The sequence below is a fragment of the Empidonax traillii genome, unplaced genomic scaffold (assembly GCF_003031625.1).
Source record: "Empidonax traillii isolate 1590-97213 ecotype Southwest subspecies unplaced genomic scaffold, ASM303162v1 scaffold28:size2823434, whole genome shotgun sequence".
NCBI classification, from domain to species: domain Eukaryota; kingdom Metazoa; phylum Chordata; class Aves; order Passeriformes; family Tyrannidae; genus Empidonax; species Empidonax traillii.
The window spans coordinates 1,340,897-1,355,229 of record NW_020955221.1 but is presented as its reverse complement, the minus strand read 5'-3'; the positions used below and the strand labels follow the sequence as shown (position 1 = coordinate 1,355,229).

The 14,333-nt window shown below is 36.0% G+C and overlaps 1 protein-coding gene across 5 annotated transcripts in view; it reads right to left on the bottom strand.

Moving 5' to 3' along the window:
- Positions 1-3,470: 3,470 nt before the first annotated feature.
- The window catches only part of PRUNE2 (prune homolog 2 with BCH domain), a 136,823-nt gene continuing 125,960 nt past the window's right edge, over positions 3,471-14,333 (bottom strand). The window contains exons 14-20 of one of the 5 annotated variants that reach the window (XM_027909946.1): positions 13,658-13,789; positions 13,426-13,512; positions 10,491-10,589; positions 8,588-8,623; positions 8,028-8,066; positions 6,391-6,438; positions 3,471-4,211 (exon numbers count right to left, since the gene is read on the bottom strand). In XM_027909946.1, coding sequence (XP_027765747.1) covers positions 4,190-4,211; positions 6,391-6,438; positions 8,028-8,066; positions 8,588-8,623; positions 10,491-10,589; positions 13,426-13,512; positions 13,658-13,789 — 463 coding nt within the window. In that variant the 3' untranslated portion in view covers positions 3,471-4,189. The remainder of the gene's footprint in view (positions 4,212-6,390; positions 6,439-8,027; positions 8,067-8,587; positions 8,624-10,490; positions 10,590-13,425; positions 13,513-13,657; positions 13,790-14,333) is intronic. The other 4 variants (XM_027909961.1, XM_027909954.1, XM_027909968.1 and 1 more) reach the window with 4 other exon arrangements.

The following is a 14,333-nucleotide window of genomic DNA, read 5'->3' as shown; positions in this document are numbered from 1 at the left end:
GGTCTGCTTTACATACCAGGCCTCAGGGAGGAGCATGGCAAGTACTCTGTGGATTATTTTCCTACCATTGCTGAAGGCTGCTTTACTTGCTGCCTGTTGAAGTACATAAAAGAGAGGCAAGCAGATAAGGTTTTGACATGTCTGATTTGAAGTTTCTTTTAACAAAACTGATTCTATTTTAGTAGTAAGTTATGACCTGGATAAACAGATAATACTGGGAAGCAATTTTACGGTTTTTAATTCTTCACCTGAAAGAAAGAAATAAATTTAATTCCTTTTAACAGCAAGCTTGACAATCCAATAGTTTTTCTGACAGACTAGATACTGTGTGAGAGGCACACTGCACTTTTTTTTGCAGCAGCCCACCATGGAGTTGCAGTTGGTCATCTCAAACACAAAAGAAACCTCATTCTCTGGAGTCAGCTTTTACTCCCAAGACTGTACATAGCTTACTAGCTAGAGTTAGGAGAGGCACATGCATCTATCAATCTCAAGGTATTTAAAATAATTTAGAAACAGCACTGTTTGGATTCAAATAACTTGTTCATGATACCGAAATATTAGCTTCAAATGCCATTTCTTTTAACTTTATAATCCAAATTTGATGCACTATAGTGGTAACACAGTACAGTGCATTCTCACACCTAACATATTTCTGGATTTAAGACGAAAACCTTAGTTACTTAAAGAAGTGGCAGTATAAACTGACCCATTTGAAACAGACTTAGACTGGGATGTGAGTGGGCACAGGGTACCACACAGGTGAGAGGACTGAAAGTCCACCAGGTCTGTCTCCTTCCTTCATCGCAGTCAAAGACGATAATCTGCTCAGGGTGTTTTCACAGTCAATCTGCCCCATAGCTTCTGTTTTCTGCCCACTATATGAGATGGACTGAGACTATCTAAGCATTTGACCTTCAGATAATAGCATGGACACAAAATAAAAAGCAATGTAAAGAGCTTCTTCTGCTTTGTTTCAGGAAAAATATTCCTAGTATCAACAAAGCAAGGATTTCAATATATAAAGAGTTACAACATGAGACACAAAATTGACTCAGTTTCAATTTTTGGAAGGACAGGTAGGGAATGGAAAGTAAAAAAATATTTGTAACTATGCAAAGAACTGTGATTTAAAACAAATCAAGTGTTTCTGCGCACCCAGGGAATACAAAAACCACACAACTTGGAGCTGAAAGGAAATACTTCTTGTGGGGTTGGTTGCAGTTCTTTATTTCTGATTCATATGTGTACATATCCATACAATGATATTATATATCCTTGTATTGCTTAATCTATAATTGAAGTCAGCATAGGTATTTTAACAAAAAAAATTTGCAACTATTATTTTATATTTGATCTGAGCACTCTGATACACATTGGAAAAAATCCATATATAAAAGCTTTTATCTGTGCAATTATATGTACTATATTCCTCTTTCAATAAACTACTGATTTAATAATATTGGTACATTATTGTTAATATAATATAGAATTGCAATATCATGACATTAAAAAACTTTTCAAAATATATTAATAAGCAAAGATAATCACACCTTGATCCTGCAATCATTTTTGAACCATCACATTGAGGCCGCATTTTGTTTTAATGTGACATTTGGCTTAAACAAACTCCTTCCATCTCAGGCTGCCACTATGAGTCCACCCACACTAATCATGTTAATTCATATATAGCTTTGCTGTTTAGTAATTTCACACAAAGCCTTTAGAATTAAATTCAACTCTGAGCTGACATCCATCACTAAAATCACAAATCTCTTATACCCACTTAGGTCTCAGACAGTGAATAAAGATTGGTGCCGAAGACCTGCTTTGTGGTGAACTTCTCTTTTAGCAAAAACTTCTCTCATCTATAGCGTAACACAAGTCATCTGGTTCATCCTAGGTCGCTTAAACTACAGGTCTACAAAAGATGCAATTTCATGCTACTAAATGCTTTTAATAGTTTAGATCCTGGTGAAGCTTAATTAGCATCTGGAAGTCAATACAAATATTAATCTGTACATAAAACATTATCCCCAATGTACTAAGTGACAGCACTTTTATAAGGCAGACACAAGCCAGGATTCAAATATCTGAGAAAAGGTGGAAACTACCAGTCTTAATTTAGGGCAAGGTTATAGAGCAGCAACAATGGTCAGCAGGATTAGGCCCTTCCTCTGAAAATTAACGGGAATGACAGAAAGATGCGATACACAGCAGACTAGCAAGTATGACAGAGATACCACGCACCACCCGCCAGTACAGAGCAAGGACTGAAGAGGGGCACATACTTCAGTTTTTTATGCTGGGCAATAAGAAAGCCTTCTTTTGCCTTTCTAACATTTTCAATTTTCATTGCAGTAGCTGAACAACTGTGCACATTATGATGGGCGCTTGCTTCATTGCTTTCAGACTATCTTGCAAATACAAGAAAGAATTTGACAGTCAGAAATGTGCAAACCACAGAACAAAACCATCAAACTTTTAAATGAAGGACAAAATAGAATTTTCAGTTTAGATCCTATTGAAAAATCAAGGCCCATGCTGTCCTGCCTCTGCTTATACTTTATTTCCCAATTTTGCTTGTTTTCTCCTTCATTAACAATTTCAGACTGAAAGCAGGACTAGAGTTAGAGCACGCTTAAAAGGTGCAATTTACCTTGAATTGTTATGTCCAAGGAATTACTTACAGACAAAGTAAAGAATCCACAGATGTAATTCTAGGCTGTATGAGAATCTTGTGAAGAAAAGAATAATATTTCAGAGGGTATGTAATACTATTATTTGCATTAGAACTTCCCAAAAGGCAGGTGAGTCAGGAGGTTTGGAAAGTGCATGCATATGTTCATTAGGGGAGGAGAAAGCATTAGTCATATTCTTTTTAAAGTAAACAAACAATATTCACTTGATAATTAACCTGCATTAATGTAAAAGCATGGTCTGAGAAACTGCATCAATTTTCCAGTAACTATGAAGATTTTCTATAATGACTTTTATGCCAGTACATAGGACAGCAGCAAACAAGAAATGCTTAGGGTTTTTTTCTTTTTCATGCTTTTACTGCTGTGTTCTGTGACACAGACAATAAACTGCATTGAAAGGTTTATTTTTACTTATACTTTACCATGTATTCCTAACAAATCACAGTGACTTGCAACTTTAGATTTACATATTTAACTTTTGGCTGTTAGTAGAAAATACTATTTGATTCATATTCACAGCATTAATAGCCTTTAGAATTGGAGACAGAATGTCATTTGAAGACTCATAACTTAGAAAAAATGTTCTGGAAAAGGATTTAGAAACAACAACAAAGTAACGCTCCAAGGATTTTAGAATATATGACAATCATTTAAAGGATTAGTTGCTTCTAGAAAAACTATCTAAAATAAAGATACTAAAAAATTATTAAAATTAATTTCAGTTACCCATTTATCCTCTGGTAAGTCTAGTTAATGGCTAATTATTATTTTTTAGTATATCAGTCTTTTCTCTGGCTGAATAAAAAGTCATTGGGGTTAAATGAAGATGAAAGGGCTTTTCAGACAAGAAAAACAAATTCATAGAAGCATGAATGTTTTGAGTTGGAAGGGGCCTTAAGAATCACCTAGTTCTGAAATCCTTGCATTAGGCAGGGACATCTTTTGCTTGATGAAGTCGCCCAAAGTCTGATCCAACCTGACCTGTCAAATTCAAGAATGTCCTGCATCATTTCTAGAATTATTTTTAAATACCACATTTGCTGCTGCTCTGTGACACAAGCAAACTAACATTTATTGTAACAATAACTATTCCATTCAGCTATGCATAAACATCAATATGCTGAAGGCAAAAATTAAAAAATCCCCATCCTCATCCTCACTGACCCATTCATGAGGCACACTGTTGGTAAAATGGTATCCTTTGAAACAGAAATTGCACACACACGGAGAAATCAATGCTAGATAATATGGCTTTCCTAAAGAAAACAGTTTCTGAAAAACAACACAAATAACCAGGCCTCAAAATTCTGCTGTCTCCATGGCAATAGGACTGGCCCTTTTGGTCTTCTTGAATTGCTGAATGACGTGGAAAAATTATAAACCAAACACAGTTGACCAAATCACTTATTGTACAGCATGGTCGTGAGTGTCTGGGTGATGAAAACCCAAGTGAACCTTCTTCTTCAAATGCCTGGCAAGGATGCTTTTTATTTCAGGGTCATGTTGATGCTATTTATTAAAAACAAAACAACAACAACAAATTAATCAGCGCTATGAAGCATGTGACTAGTCTTTTTCCCAATCCTAAGCTCCCGCAAAGTGTTGAGTATCCTCATTTCTCATTTACTTCAATGCAGTGGTGTTCAAAAATTTACACACATCCTATCTGCCATCTATGAAAGTACACACCCTAATAAGTTGCATTACTCTTCTATGGAAATTAATAACTATTTTTCCAGCAATTCCAATATGAAGTAGACACCAGATGTGGGAAAACACAACAGTGTAGCAATATATATGTGGCCCTAAAAATGTTTCCAAGAGTACATTTTTGCTATTTAGTGCAGAGCACATGTCATCAAATACTTTAGAAGCATTCTTTAGAGTAAAACGCTGTCATCAGAAACGTTGCCTCAAGATAGAATTGTCCTTAAAGAATACATAACTATTTAAAGTTTCCTCAGTATTTATGAACTGTTACACAATGCACAGTGTTACTTCACTGTGAATTATTTCATAGAGTTGGTTTTTTTTTTAAGTAATGAGTAAGTGCAAGAAACAAAATAGAACACAAGGGAGCATGACAATAGACAGAAGCTTTTGGAATAGGAGAAAAAAGACAACAAAAGCAAACTAAGAGCTGGGCAGACTCCAGTGACGTTCCAGTAGAAAGCATACAAAAGAAACGTCTGTGTAAAACTGCTGTTCTCAGTGTGGAGAGATTTACATGAGAAATTCTTTTTTCTGAAGAAATGACACAAGAAATGAGAGGTATGATCACAGGAAAATTACTGCCACTTCTGATGACAGTTTCATATTTATGCAGAGAAAATAAATTGCAGGAATTAACATTATTTTGGCCTCAACTATGTTTATCTTAGATAAATATAAATTCGTTTCTCATATTGCTTTTTGCTGCTCAGCTTATCTTTTGGGAAAAACAGGAAAACTGTTCAAGCCACAAAAAGATCAAAATGGTAAGTAAATAGTCTTTAACATGTTATTTTATGTTCTTATACTTTCACAAGCAGTCCTCATATTGATTCACTATAGAGTAAAAGAGTGTCTGAGGGAAAAAAAAATATGCACAGAGATATAATGTTAACTGCTCCAGGAATCAGGAATTTAGCTATGGTTCTAAGACATGTATCAGATATAATAATGAGACAGCTTACTAGAGTACTGTTTTATTTTTAAAAGTGAAAACGGAAGCTTCATTTTCTTTATACATCTGTTTGCTACATGTACTTCTAATTATTTGCCTGCTTATCAATACTCATGTTACTGATGGAATCTTACTGAGGAGTCAGGTTTAGTATATGATATTCCCTGAACAATATACCAAGGGGAGACACCACTATATTTCTACACACCAACCAGATGGGTAGGGACAGCAAAGTCCTCAGTCACTCCTCCCCTGTGGCCAAGAATACACTCTCTGCTGCAACAGCTGGTTCTCCTGAGATGCTGTTCCAGCAAGGAACTGTTAGTGCTTGTGCAACACACTACAGCTACAAATACTCTCACCGATGAACAGTAAGAGCAGTGCAGGCTTTTCCATTTTCATGCTTCAGTTACAGTATCAGACAGAGGAGAAGCATGCCAGAGGACTGACACATTCCCATTTCCAAGGGAAACAGTCCAGCTTTGAAAGGAAAAGATGTAAAGATGCTTGAGGTTTAACCACGAAAATAACTATGAAAGAAGCTGAGAAGCAGAAAAGCAAAGAGAAGGCAGATGATGAGGGTGTGGTCCAGAAATCTAAGTAAAATACAAGACTTTTTAATCTCCAAATGAGAATGGCAGTCTTACCTTTTTACTTTTAACTGAGGATAATGCATGGGATCATCTTCACTCTGATCATGCTGCACTTATTTCTATCTGTTTTTCACATAACTTAACCTGAATATCCTCAGGCTAGGAATTATATATGTCTCTGCTTGGAAATGATCAAGGACACTTCAAACACATTTGCAATGCAATACAAATATAATAAATATTCAGTATACAATATATAAATTATAGAAAATATAAATATAATAACGCTTCAGTGCTTTTTCTTGAATATTACCATAAAAGTATTTAGGTCTATAAAAAGCTTTATGGAGTCTACCCAGCCTCAGTTCCTAGCAGCATGGTTGTAAAATAATGTTAAAATGTAATGACAGTGTTAGGCATAGGTTCTTACTCCTGCTCCACTGAAGTCATTTCTGGATCATTTGAGAGGCAGCTAGTTCTGGATACAAGGAAAAAGAGGAGTAAACATTTCTTCTGTATTTTTTTTTTCTTTCTCTTTTTAAATACAACATAAAATTTGGGGATGTAATAACTAACTGTAGTGAATATCTTTGACAGCACAACACACAAATGTTTTTAGGAATGTAGTGATCTTAGTGCCCACAACACACATTAGTTTGAGTAATAAATTTTTAAGCTATTTCTTTAAGTTGGGGAAGGAAAATGCACTACAGTAACTTCATACATCCAACAGTAGCAATAATCAGTGATGCCTCATATGAATATTTAGTTCCCCTTTCACCTGCTATGCTGCAGCCTCTACTTTTTTAAATGGTGTAACAAGAAAGCAGCTTTCTTCCACAGAGTTTTCACTGTCACATATACAATGCATTTGAAAATGTTTGAATAGAAGGGACAGAAGCTGCATTTCAAGGCTGGGTGGGTTTCTTTGTTTAACAAAATATTCAGGTGATATCAAATAACTACTTATGTGAATGTATTGCTTCTGAGGCAGTCTAACTGCTAGAATCAAAAAGCCGTGGCCAGTGATTTGGATATTTCTCTACAGTTGTTTTAAAAACCAGTCGCAAAAGAAGAGAAGGAAAATGTGTACTGCAAAAGAAGAAACAGTAAGAAAAAGTACAGCAAAGAAGAAGCTGTAAGATGAAAATCCTGAGGTGCATAGCCTGAAGAAAAGAGACTGAAAAGAAACTCCAAACCTTAAAATCTTCGGTTAAAAAAAACACAGGGGAAAATGTTATATTAGAACCAGGAGACACAGGCTCTTTCTCCAGAATTTTTTCTAAAATACACACATGAAGAAAGTGCACTGGATACTTTCCAAGCTCTTCTCAGTAAGTCAAGTCCTTCTAGTTAAGGATTTTTTTTGGTACTTTATACCAGTGTCAAAGCACATTAAACTCATAACTCATAAGGAGTTACGAGCTTAAAGTATTTGAGCATCAGCTGCCACTGATTTATTAAATGACCATATACACTACAATATGATTATCAAGAAGTACAATATTATTATCAAGTATTAATTCCCTGGCCTATCCAGCCAATGCTGGAAAAAAAGGAGAATTTACGTACCTGCCTTAACTGAGAATACAGTATAAAAGCTAGACCTAATTCAGTAAATTGTAAAAAAAACCAACCAAAACAAAACAAAAAACCACCACCAAAAAAAACCACCAAAAAACCTCCACAAAACCCAAACAAATTACTTTTTAAAAATTGTGTGAATTGTCTGACATAACAGATGAAGGGTAGAAAATGTTTAATGACCCATTTTAATGGAGTAAATAAGTGATTTCAGTCATCCCCATGACTATAGAAACAATAATCAAAAAACAGCAAAAAAGTTTTTTATAGCATAAGGGTGTGATTCTTTCTTAGCAAGACCCAGCAGTACAAAGAAGGCTGCTTTTAGTGAGAGGGGAAGTCAATTTACAAATGTGACAACTTACACAGTAATTGAAACTATAAGCTGATCGTCGTACCAAACATATAGTGTACTATTACATTCAAACTATTCCTGTGAAACAAGTAAATATAATGCCAGCATCCATCTGAAAGCTATCTTACTTAGCTGTTTCTGAAGCTTCCCTCAGCTCTTCATCCAGTCTGCATGAGTAAAAGTTATTGATATAAAGAAACAGAGAAGCAAGCAGAGCATAAGAGAGAAGCAGAGCAATAGCAGAGCAGAGAACAAGTACAGTACATGCTTCTAAAATAGGAACCTATGATTTAGGGCACACTGACCCCAAAGCTCCTCAGTTCAGTATAATACCATTTATCCCTGTGCTCAACCCACCTTAAATTTGTAACTCTTACTGAGCTCATTTGGAGGCAGACAGAGAAGCAGCAAGGGTCTGAGGCATGCCTAGTGGACAGAGCTGAAAGCATTTAGTTGCTCTATCAGATAATATTAAACTAGCTGCAGCCTGGGCCAAGTCAAGGACATTTACAGTTCAGTGAGTTTTATTTGCAAGGAAGGCTGATCTCAACAGCTTGAAGGGGAAAGTAAGATTCCACATCATTGCAAGTCCTCTCTCGTTCAGCTGTTGAGGTCGCCTGCAGGTGAAAGGCTGTCACACAAATTCACTTCGTTATGAGCAGCAGCAGGGGCTAGAAAGCAATTTTACCTCATTCTTCTCTTAATACACTTCTCTTCATCATACCTTACAAGATAAGAGTGGACGAAGGAAAAGATATAGAAGTTTGTATGATACAACAAGCACATTGTATCCCACTTCAGTAAAAACTACCAACTAACCACACAACCCAAACCCTATGTGTTTTCTACAGGTGGGACTCCTCTTGACAACAGGTGGTTTATTTGTTCTTGACAATGGAGCAGTTGTGAGGCCAAAAGATGAAATTTAATTCCCTATAGGAACCTTTCTCAATTTGTAGCAGAATGAAAACTATCAGCTGAACACTGCTTTCCTCCCTGTGGTATGGGAATAACCACTCACAGTGTCTTGAATTCACAGAGCCACTAAACCTTGTTATCACAGCATCTTGAAAATGCTTGCCAAGGAGGGGCACAATTGTCACCTTTCGAATTCTATCTTTTTCAGCAAAATCATGATCTCTCATCCAGCTGCTGATGACATGAAGTAGGCAGTTTCATAATTGTTAAGTACTAAAGTTTATTTGGTACTGGTGCTGTGATCTTTTCACCTTTGGTCTGAGAGGTGAATGACCTTCCCAAACACTACAAGGAAGTAAAAATGTGTATAACACGGATGTGTATGCTGCTACAGTGTAACAGTAAACACATCAAGGAAACAGAGACAGAAACTGAGTATCACGTTAAGGTTTCTATCAAAGGGAACTATGAGAAATTAAGATTCTTAGGGAATCAAAGAGAGAGGGAGAAAGAAAAATTGTTAGGGTTGTTAAAACATTATGCACATGTCTTTATCAGTTGACTAATGGTCTCTGTTCCACATTCTTAGCATTACTCCACATCTAAAAAAGTTACAGCAGCAAATGAAGTCAAGTGAAAGTCTCTATGACCTCTGATTTCACAACTGTAATCACACTGCTTTCACAAGTGCAATTGCCAGAAACAAGCTTCCCGCTTGCTCTCTAGAATTACCCCATCAGCTCAATGAAGGAAATTATGTTGCTTTGCAACTAATGTGAGACAGGTGTGAAAACTCCTGTCTGGGTTGAAGAGATCTATGACAGCTCCAAAAGCTGTCACTGAAAAACCATAAGGAAAAGACAACCATACTTGCGTATCTGCTTATCAAATTACTTACTAGAACAGAATGTTTCACTGTTCAAAACCTAAGACATTTGATAAAGAGAACAATTAAAAGAAAACCCAACAAACAACATCCCTGAACAGGACTGTCTATATAATAGCAACTATATGAAACCCATGAATTTTTCAGTCATGTTTTCTGTCTTGGTATATGATTCCATTCTGCTGTTTTCAGGTCTGAAAAAAAGTCAGGATGAGCAACGACAATCAACTTCCTACAATTTTTTAATATATACTTTCCTTACTTTACTTTCCTTTTAATAGACTCTGCCCTTTAAATGCCTGCATTTGAAAAATTTCTACACATAAGTAGCAAAAATTGAGAAACTGTCTTTCAGTGGTTCTGGATTTAACCATGAAAATCAACAAAATAAGTGAAGGTGAGTGTATGAACTTTCAGTGGTCTCCTATTGAACAGGCTATCTTTTAATTATTGTTTCAGTTCAAAGCCTTGTATGACTAAAAATTAAAAACACTTTTACTTAAAAAGGCATGGAAAAATATGGCATACATGATACCTGTGGAAAGGTTAAACTATTATCCTACTCCCCAAAGAGTGTTATTTTATTTATATATTTATTTTGTTTTGTGTTTCCATTATACAGTGACTTCCTGCTTCTGAGTTTGACAGTGAAATGTTTGTGGAACAATACATAAGCATTTTTAAAAATATCAAGAGAGTGTTTTCTGGGGTTTTTTTACAGAGTCTTAAAACACTATTACTAGTCTGTGGAAATAGAACAAGTACAAGCTTACTGTACATCACTTACTTGACAATACTGTCTGGTATATGCACATATTCCATTGGAATCATCTCACGAAGCTCAGCCAATGTGTTGACATACTGTATCTTACTGCTGAACTTAGAGCTGAAACACAGAAAAAACATATTAATTGACTTTGTCTCTCATTTTTTTATGATATATTAAAAATAAGTGAAGGTATGTATTAAATAATTAAGCCCTTTGATATTCATATTTCAATTACAGAGCTCAGCTAATCATGAGCCTACCTGAACTCTAGTGAGGCTGAAATTGAGTCCAGACCTTTGACTCTTCCTTTCTTATGCTGAATCACAGTATTTGGGACATTATAAATTATAATGCCTACCTGTTAGACAATGCAAGTAGTTTTACAGTTCAAAGGAGATGTGTTACAATTCTGAAAAGAATTGGATCTCTTAAAGAATACTTACAGAATATGTAAAAAGAGATGAGAAGCATTCACTTAACATGATCATAATCATCATGATAGTTATCAAGTGATCATGATGACTCAGCATTTCTATTTTACACCAATTCTCAATCAAATGTAATAAAACTGAACTTCCTCATTTGTTCAGATAAGTACAGATATGATTGTGTCTATTCTTACTGCAGGGCCTTCTTATGATGAAATACCTTGTTTATTTCAGCTGTGCTAAATGACTCAGTTATTGTGCTTGAAAAATGATCACTCGGAGAAAGGCTAAATTGTCCACAAAACACATTTAAACACATAAGGCTATTTACTGGCCTAACCTAAGTTATTTGATATGCATGAGGTTATGAGAAATCCATCTTTCTCATCTGGCCATAAAGCAAGGCACACACACTGGAGCAGGCCAATGGTCACATTTAGAATGCAAGTATCACTCACAATTGACCTGTCAAAGCATGACAACATACAGGTAATTCTTACCATTTTATCCCAAATGTTAATCACAGTTTGCAGCATCAGAACTGCCAGCTAAAGTAACTTGGCAAGCTGCAAGCCAATTATAAGCTTCTAAAGATGGGGGGGCAGGGCAGATTTAAAAAAATCTTTTGAAGGTTACTTTTTCCCCTTCAGGATTCTCCTGGGTCCACTAACTCCACTACAGTGTCTGACTTTTAAGTAATTCCTTCATGTAGAAGTCAATTTATGGGCCAAAGTAAGTCCTTGTTTCTTTCAGACTTTAGGAAAACACGCTGCTAATAGTCCCATTATTTACATATTTCCGTAAAGTGAAAAATACATTTCACAGACACTTTTATTTTATTAGATATCTAATTCCTTACCTAACACAACTCAAAAGATCTTTGGTGTTAGATCTGGTCCTAAAAGAGTACCAAGGATCAACCTGTGCTACCTCTAGTTCTTTTTTTGCTCTTTTTACAGACAACTGTTTGTCAGTCAAGATAAGTCCCAGACTCCACCAAATTTTCTTGGCAGTTTTTGAGGTAAAATTGAGATAGGCTTGAGATTATCTCACCCTCAATGAATTGACCATGATGTCTTTCAGGTTCTTGATTTCTACTATTTTGTCCTGCATCTCAGCTGAAATACAATTAAAATCATGTTGCTCGCCTTTAGCTATCTTGTTGAAATCTCTGCTTGCCTTGTGACCAATCCATTTCTTACTCCAAAATTCCCACTGTGCCTGTCAGTGAACAGCTTAGAGCTAGTAAACTAAGAAACAGCCATTGGGCTTCAAACTAATCAAGTTTCTGTCTCCTTAACATTGCCTATTACTGAACCGACTCTCACTTTTCATGTCTCAGAGAGTTGTTTAGTCAGATTTCTCATAATGTTCTTCTGTCCTCAGTAAGGGTTCAAATATCTCATGTCATTTTTACAAGTCACACTGCCCACCTTTTTCAACTCCCATTTGTTCTTCACTTTCATCTTGCACCGAGACTCAATCTACTTGGCTGAAATGGAGAGTTTTAACTGGTCTCTAGTATCTCTAGTTTTATACCACTAATTTGCTTTGCCAAACTATTTAGAGCAAACATTTTCTCCTGTTGAGCAATGAAAAACCTATAATCACTTCTGCTCAGTAGAACAATTTTGAATAAATGCTAATGAATCATAATGACTATTGACAATTCCAAGTATTTTTCTCTGTTACTCTGGTATTTTGAATTGTCACTTTCTCCTCAGTCTTAAAGATACCACATCTGAAAGAAGCAGCTCCATTATGACACTCTGCCTTTTGCACTTTGGTAGTGATGGGAGAAATCATGTTTCCCCATCCAAATGCCACCCTGTCAGGCCAAAGTACCCTGTGACAGACACCTCCAGTGTCTTCACCTGCAGTATGGGAGTAGAACTCTCTGAGATCTGTCATGACATAAGTCATTCACTGTGTGGCTTTAGAAGAAGATGCTTTTTCTCTTGGCTGTAGCAACTCCTTCTCACAACTGTCGGTCTGCTCTCAGGATTTCAATTGCATACTTCCCTATCTGCTTCAGCAATGTGTGAGGTTTTCAAAGCCAGTAACAAATTTTTCTGCCTTTTTACTAATCAAAGCATATTTTTTGGAATCAGAACTCCTATGCATTTAAAAACCTCAGGTTGCAGGCAGTCCTCTAGTAGGAGCAGCAATTGATTTTTAAAAACCAAGAACTGTAGCTTAATATGGTCCTATAGCCAGGATTTTTTAAGTAAGGTGATCATCATTACATGCATTCCCATTTTCTACATGCCTTTGAGGTGGGCTCTCAATAAGATAATTTTAAGAGACTGAATTCCCAGTTCTACATAAGCATACCAGCTTACAAAACCATCCCTCTGCTGTCTGCAACTAGATACTAATTTAAATCTTTAGGAAACTGAACTGTCAAAATCCCAACATAAGCTACAAAATGAGCACTCTCCAGTGAAAGATTAACAGCTATGTTTGATGATTTAGGGCACTTAGGTATTTTTAGGGACAGAAAATCACTGGTATTCATTACATACCTTATAAAAGGTCGTGTCACAGCCAGAATCGTCCTGATAAACCACGATGGATGAACAATTATAAATGATTTCAGATTCTTCCGTAATCTAAGTAAAAAAGCAATGGATTCTTAAAAACAACAGAAAACCCCACAAAAGATCATATACAGTGCACACTGGCATAGAGGGAAGTAAGAGAAAAAGATGGTGTTTAAAATAATGGTTATGAATTAGGAAAGAAAATATTACTTACCGTCGATCAATCATCTGGTAACATTTTTTCATCCAACCCAATCCAGGCATCCTCCTTCTTGGTGTTGCTCCATTCAAGTAGACAATCATATAGTCTTCAGCTACCATCAGCTCCAAAGTACTGATCACATAGCTGGTAAAAGTACATATGTCAGTGAGCACAAACTGTACATTATCTGCTTAAACCCAAACTAAATTAGTCTAGTAGGAATAAATCAAGGCAGATTAAGCAATTTATTACAAGAGAGGCTTTTCTTTTCCTTTAAACCAAAGCAAACATTTAGCACTGGTCACCATGGTACATGTAGATACATAACTAGAAAACCACAGTCTTACCTCTGTCTTCAAAAACATGTGGTTTCCTTACAAAAATACTGTTTCTTAGTGAGTTTTCAAATCTCACTGGTGACTTTGCTGTTTCTTAAAAAGACATTAAATCATGAGATTTTGCAAGGGAGAACATGGCAGGACCATGTGAAGCCCTAACAACTTCTAAACTGTTGAGAATTTTCTGTTCACTATTCTAATCATCAAAGTTGATGAAGTTTTTTCAATGCAAAAATAATAAGTGTCAGGAGAAGATACTTGTTTAAAATTCTTGTGATCCTCACACTACTGCTACTGAGTCTGTGACTGCCAACTACAAACACTTTGAAACTCAAGGCTACTAAAACTTG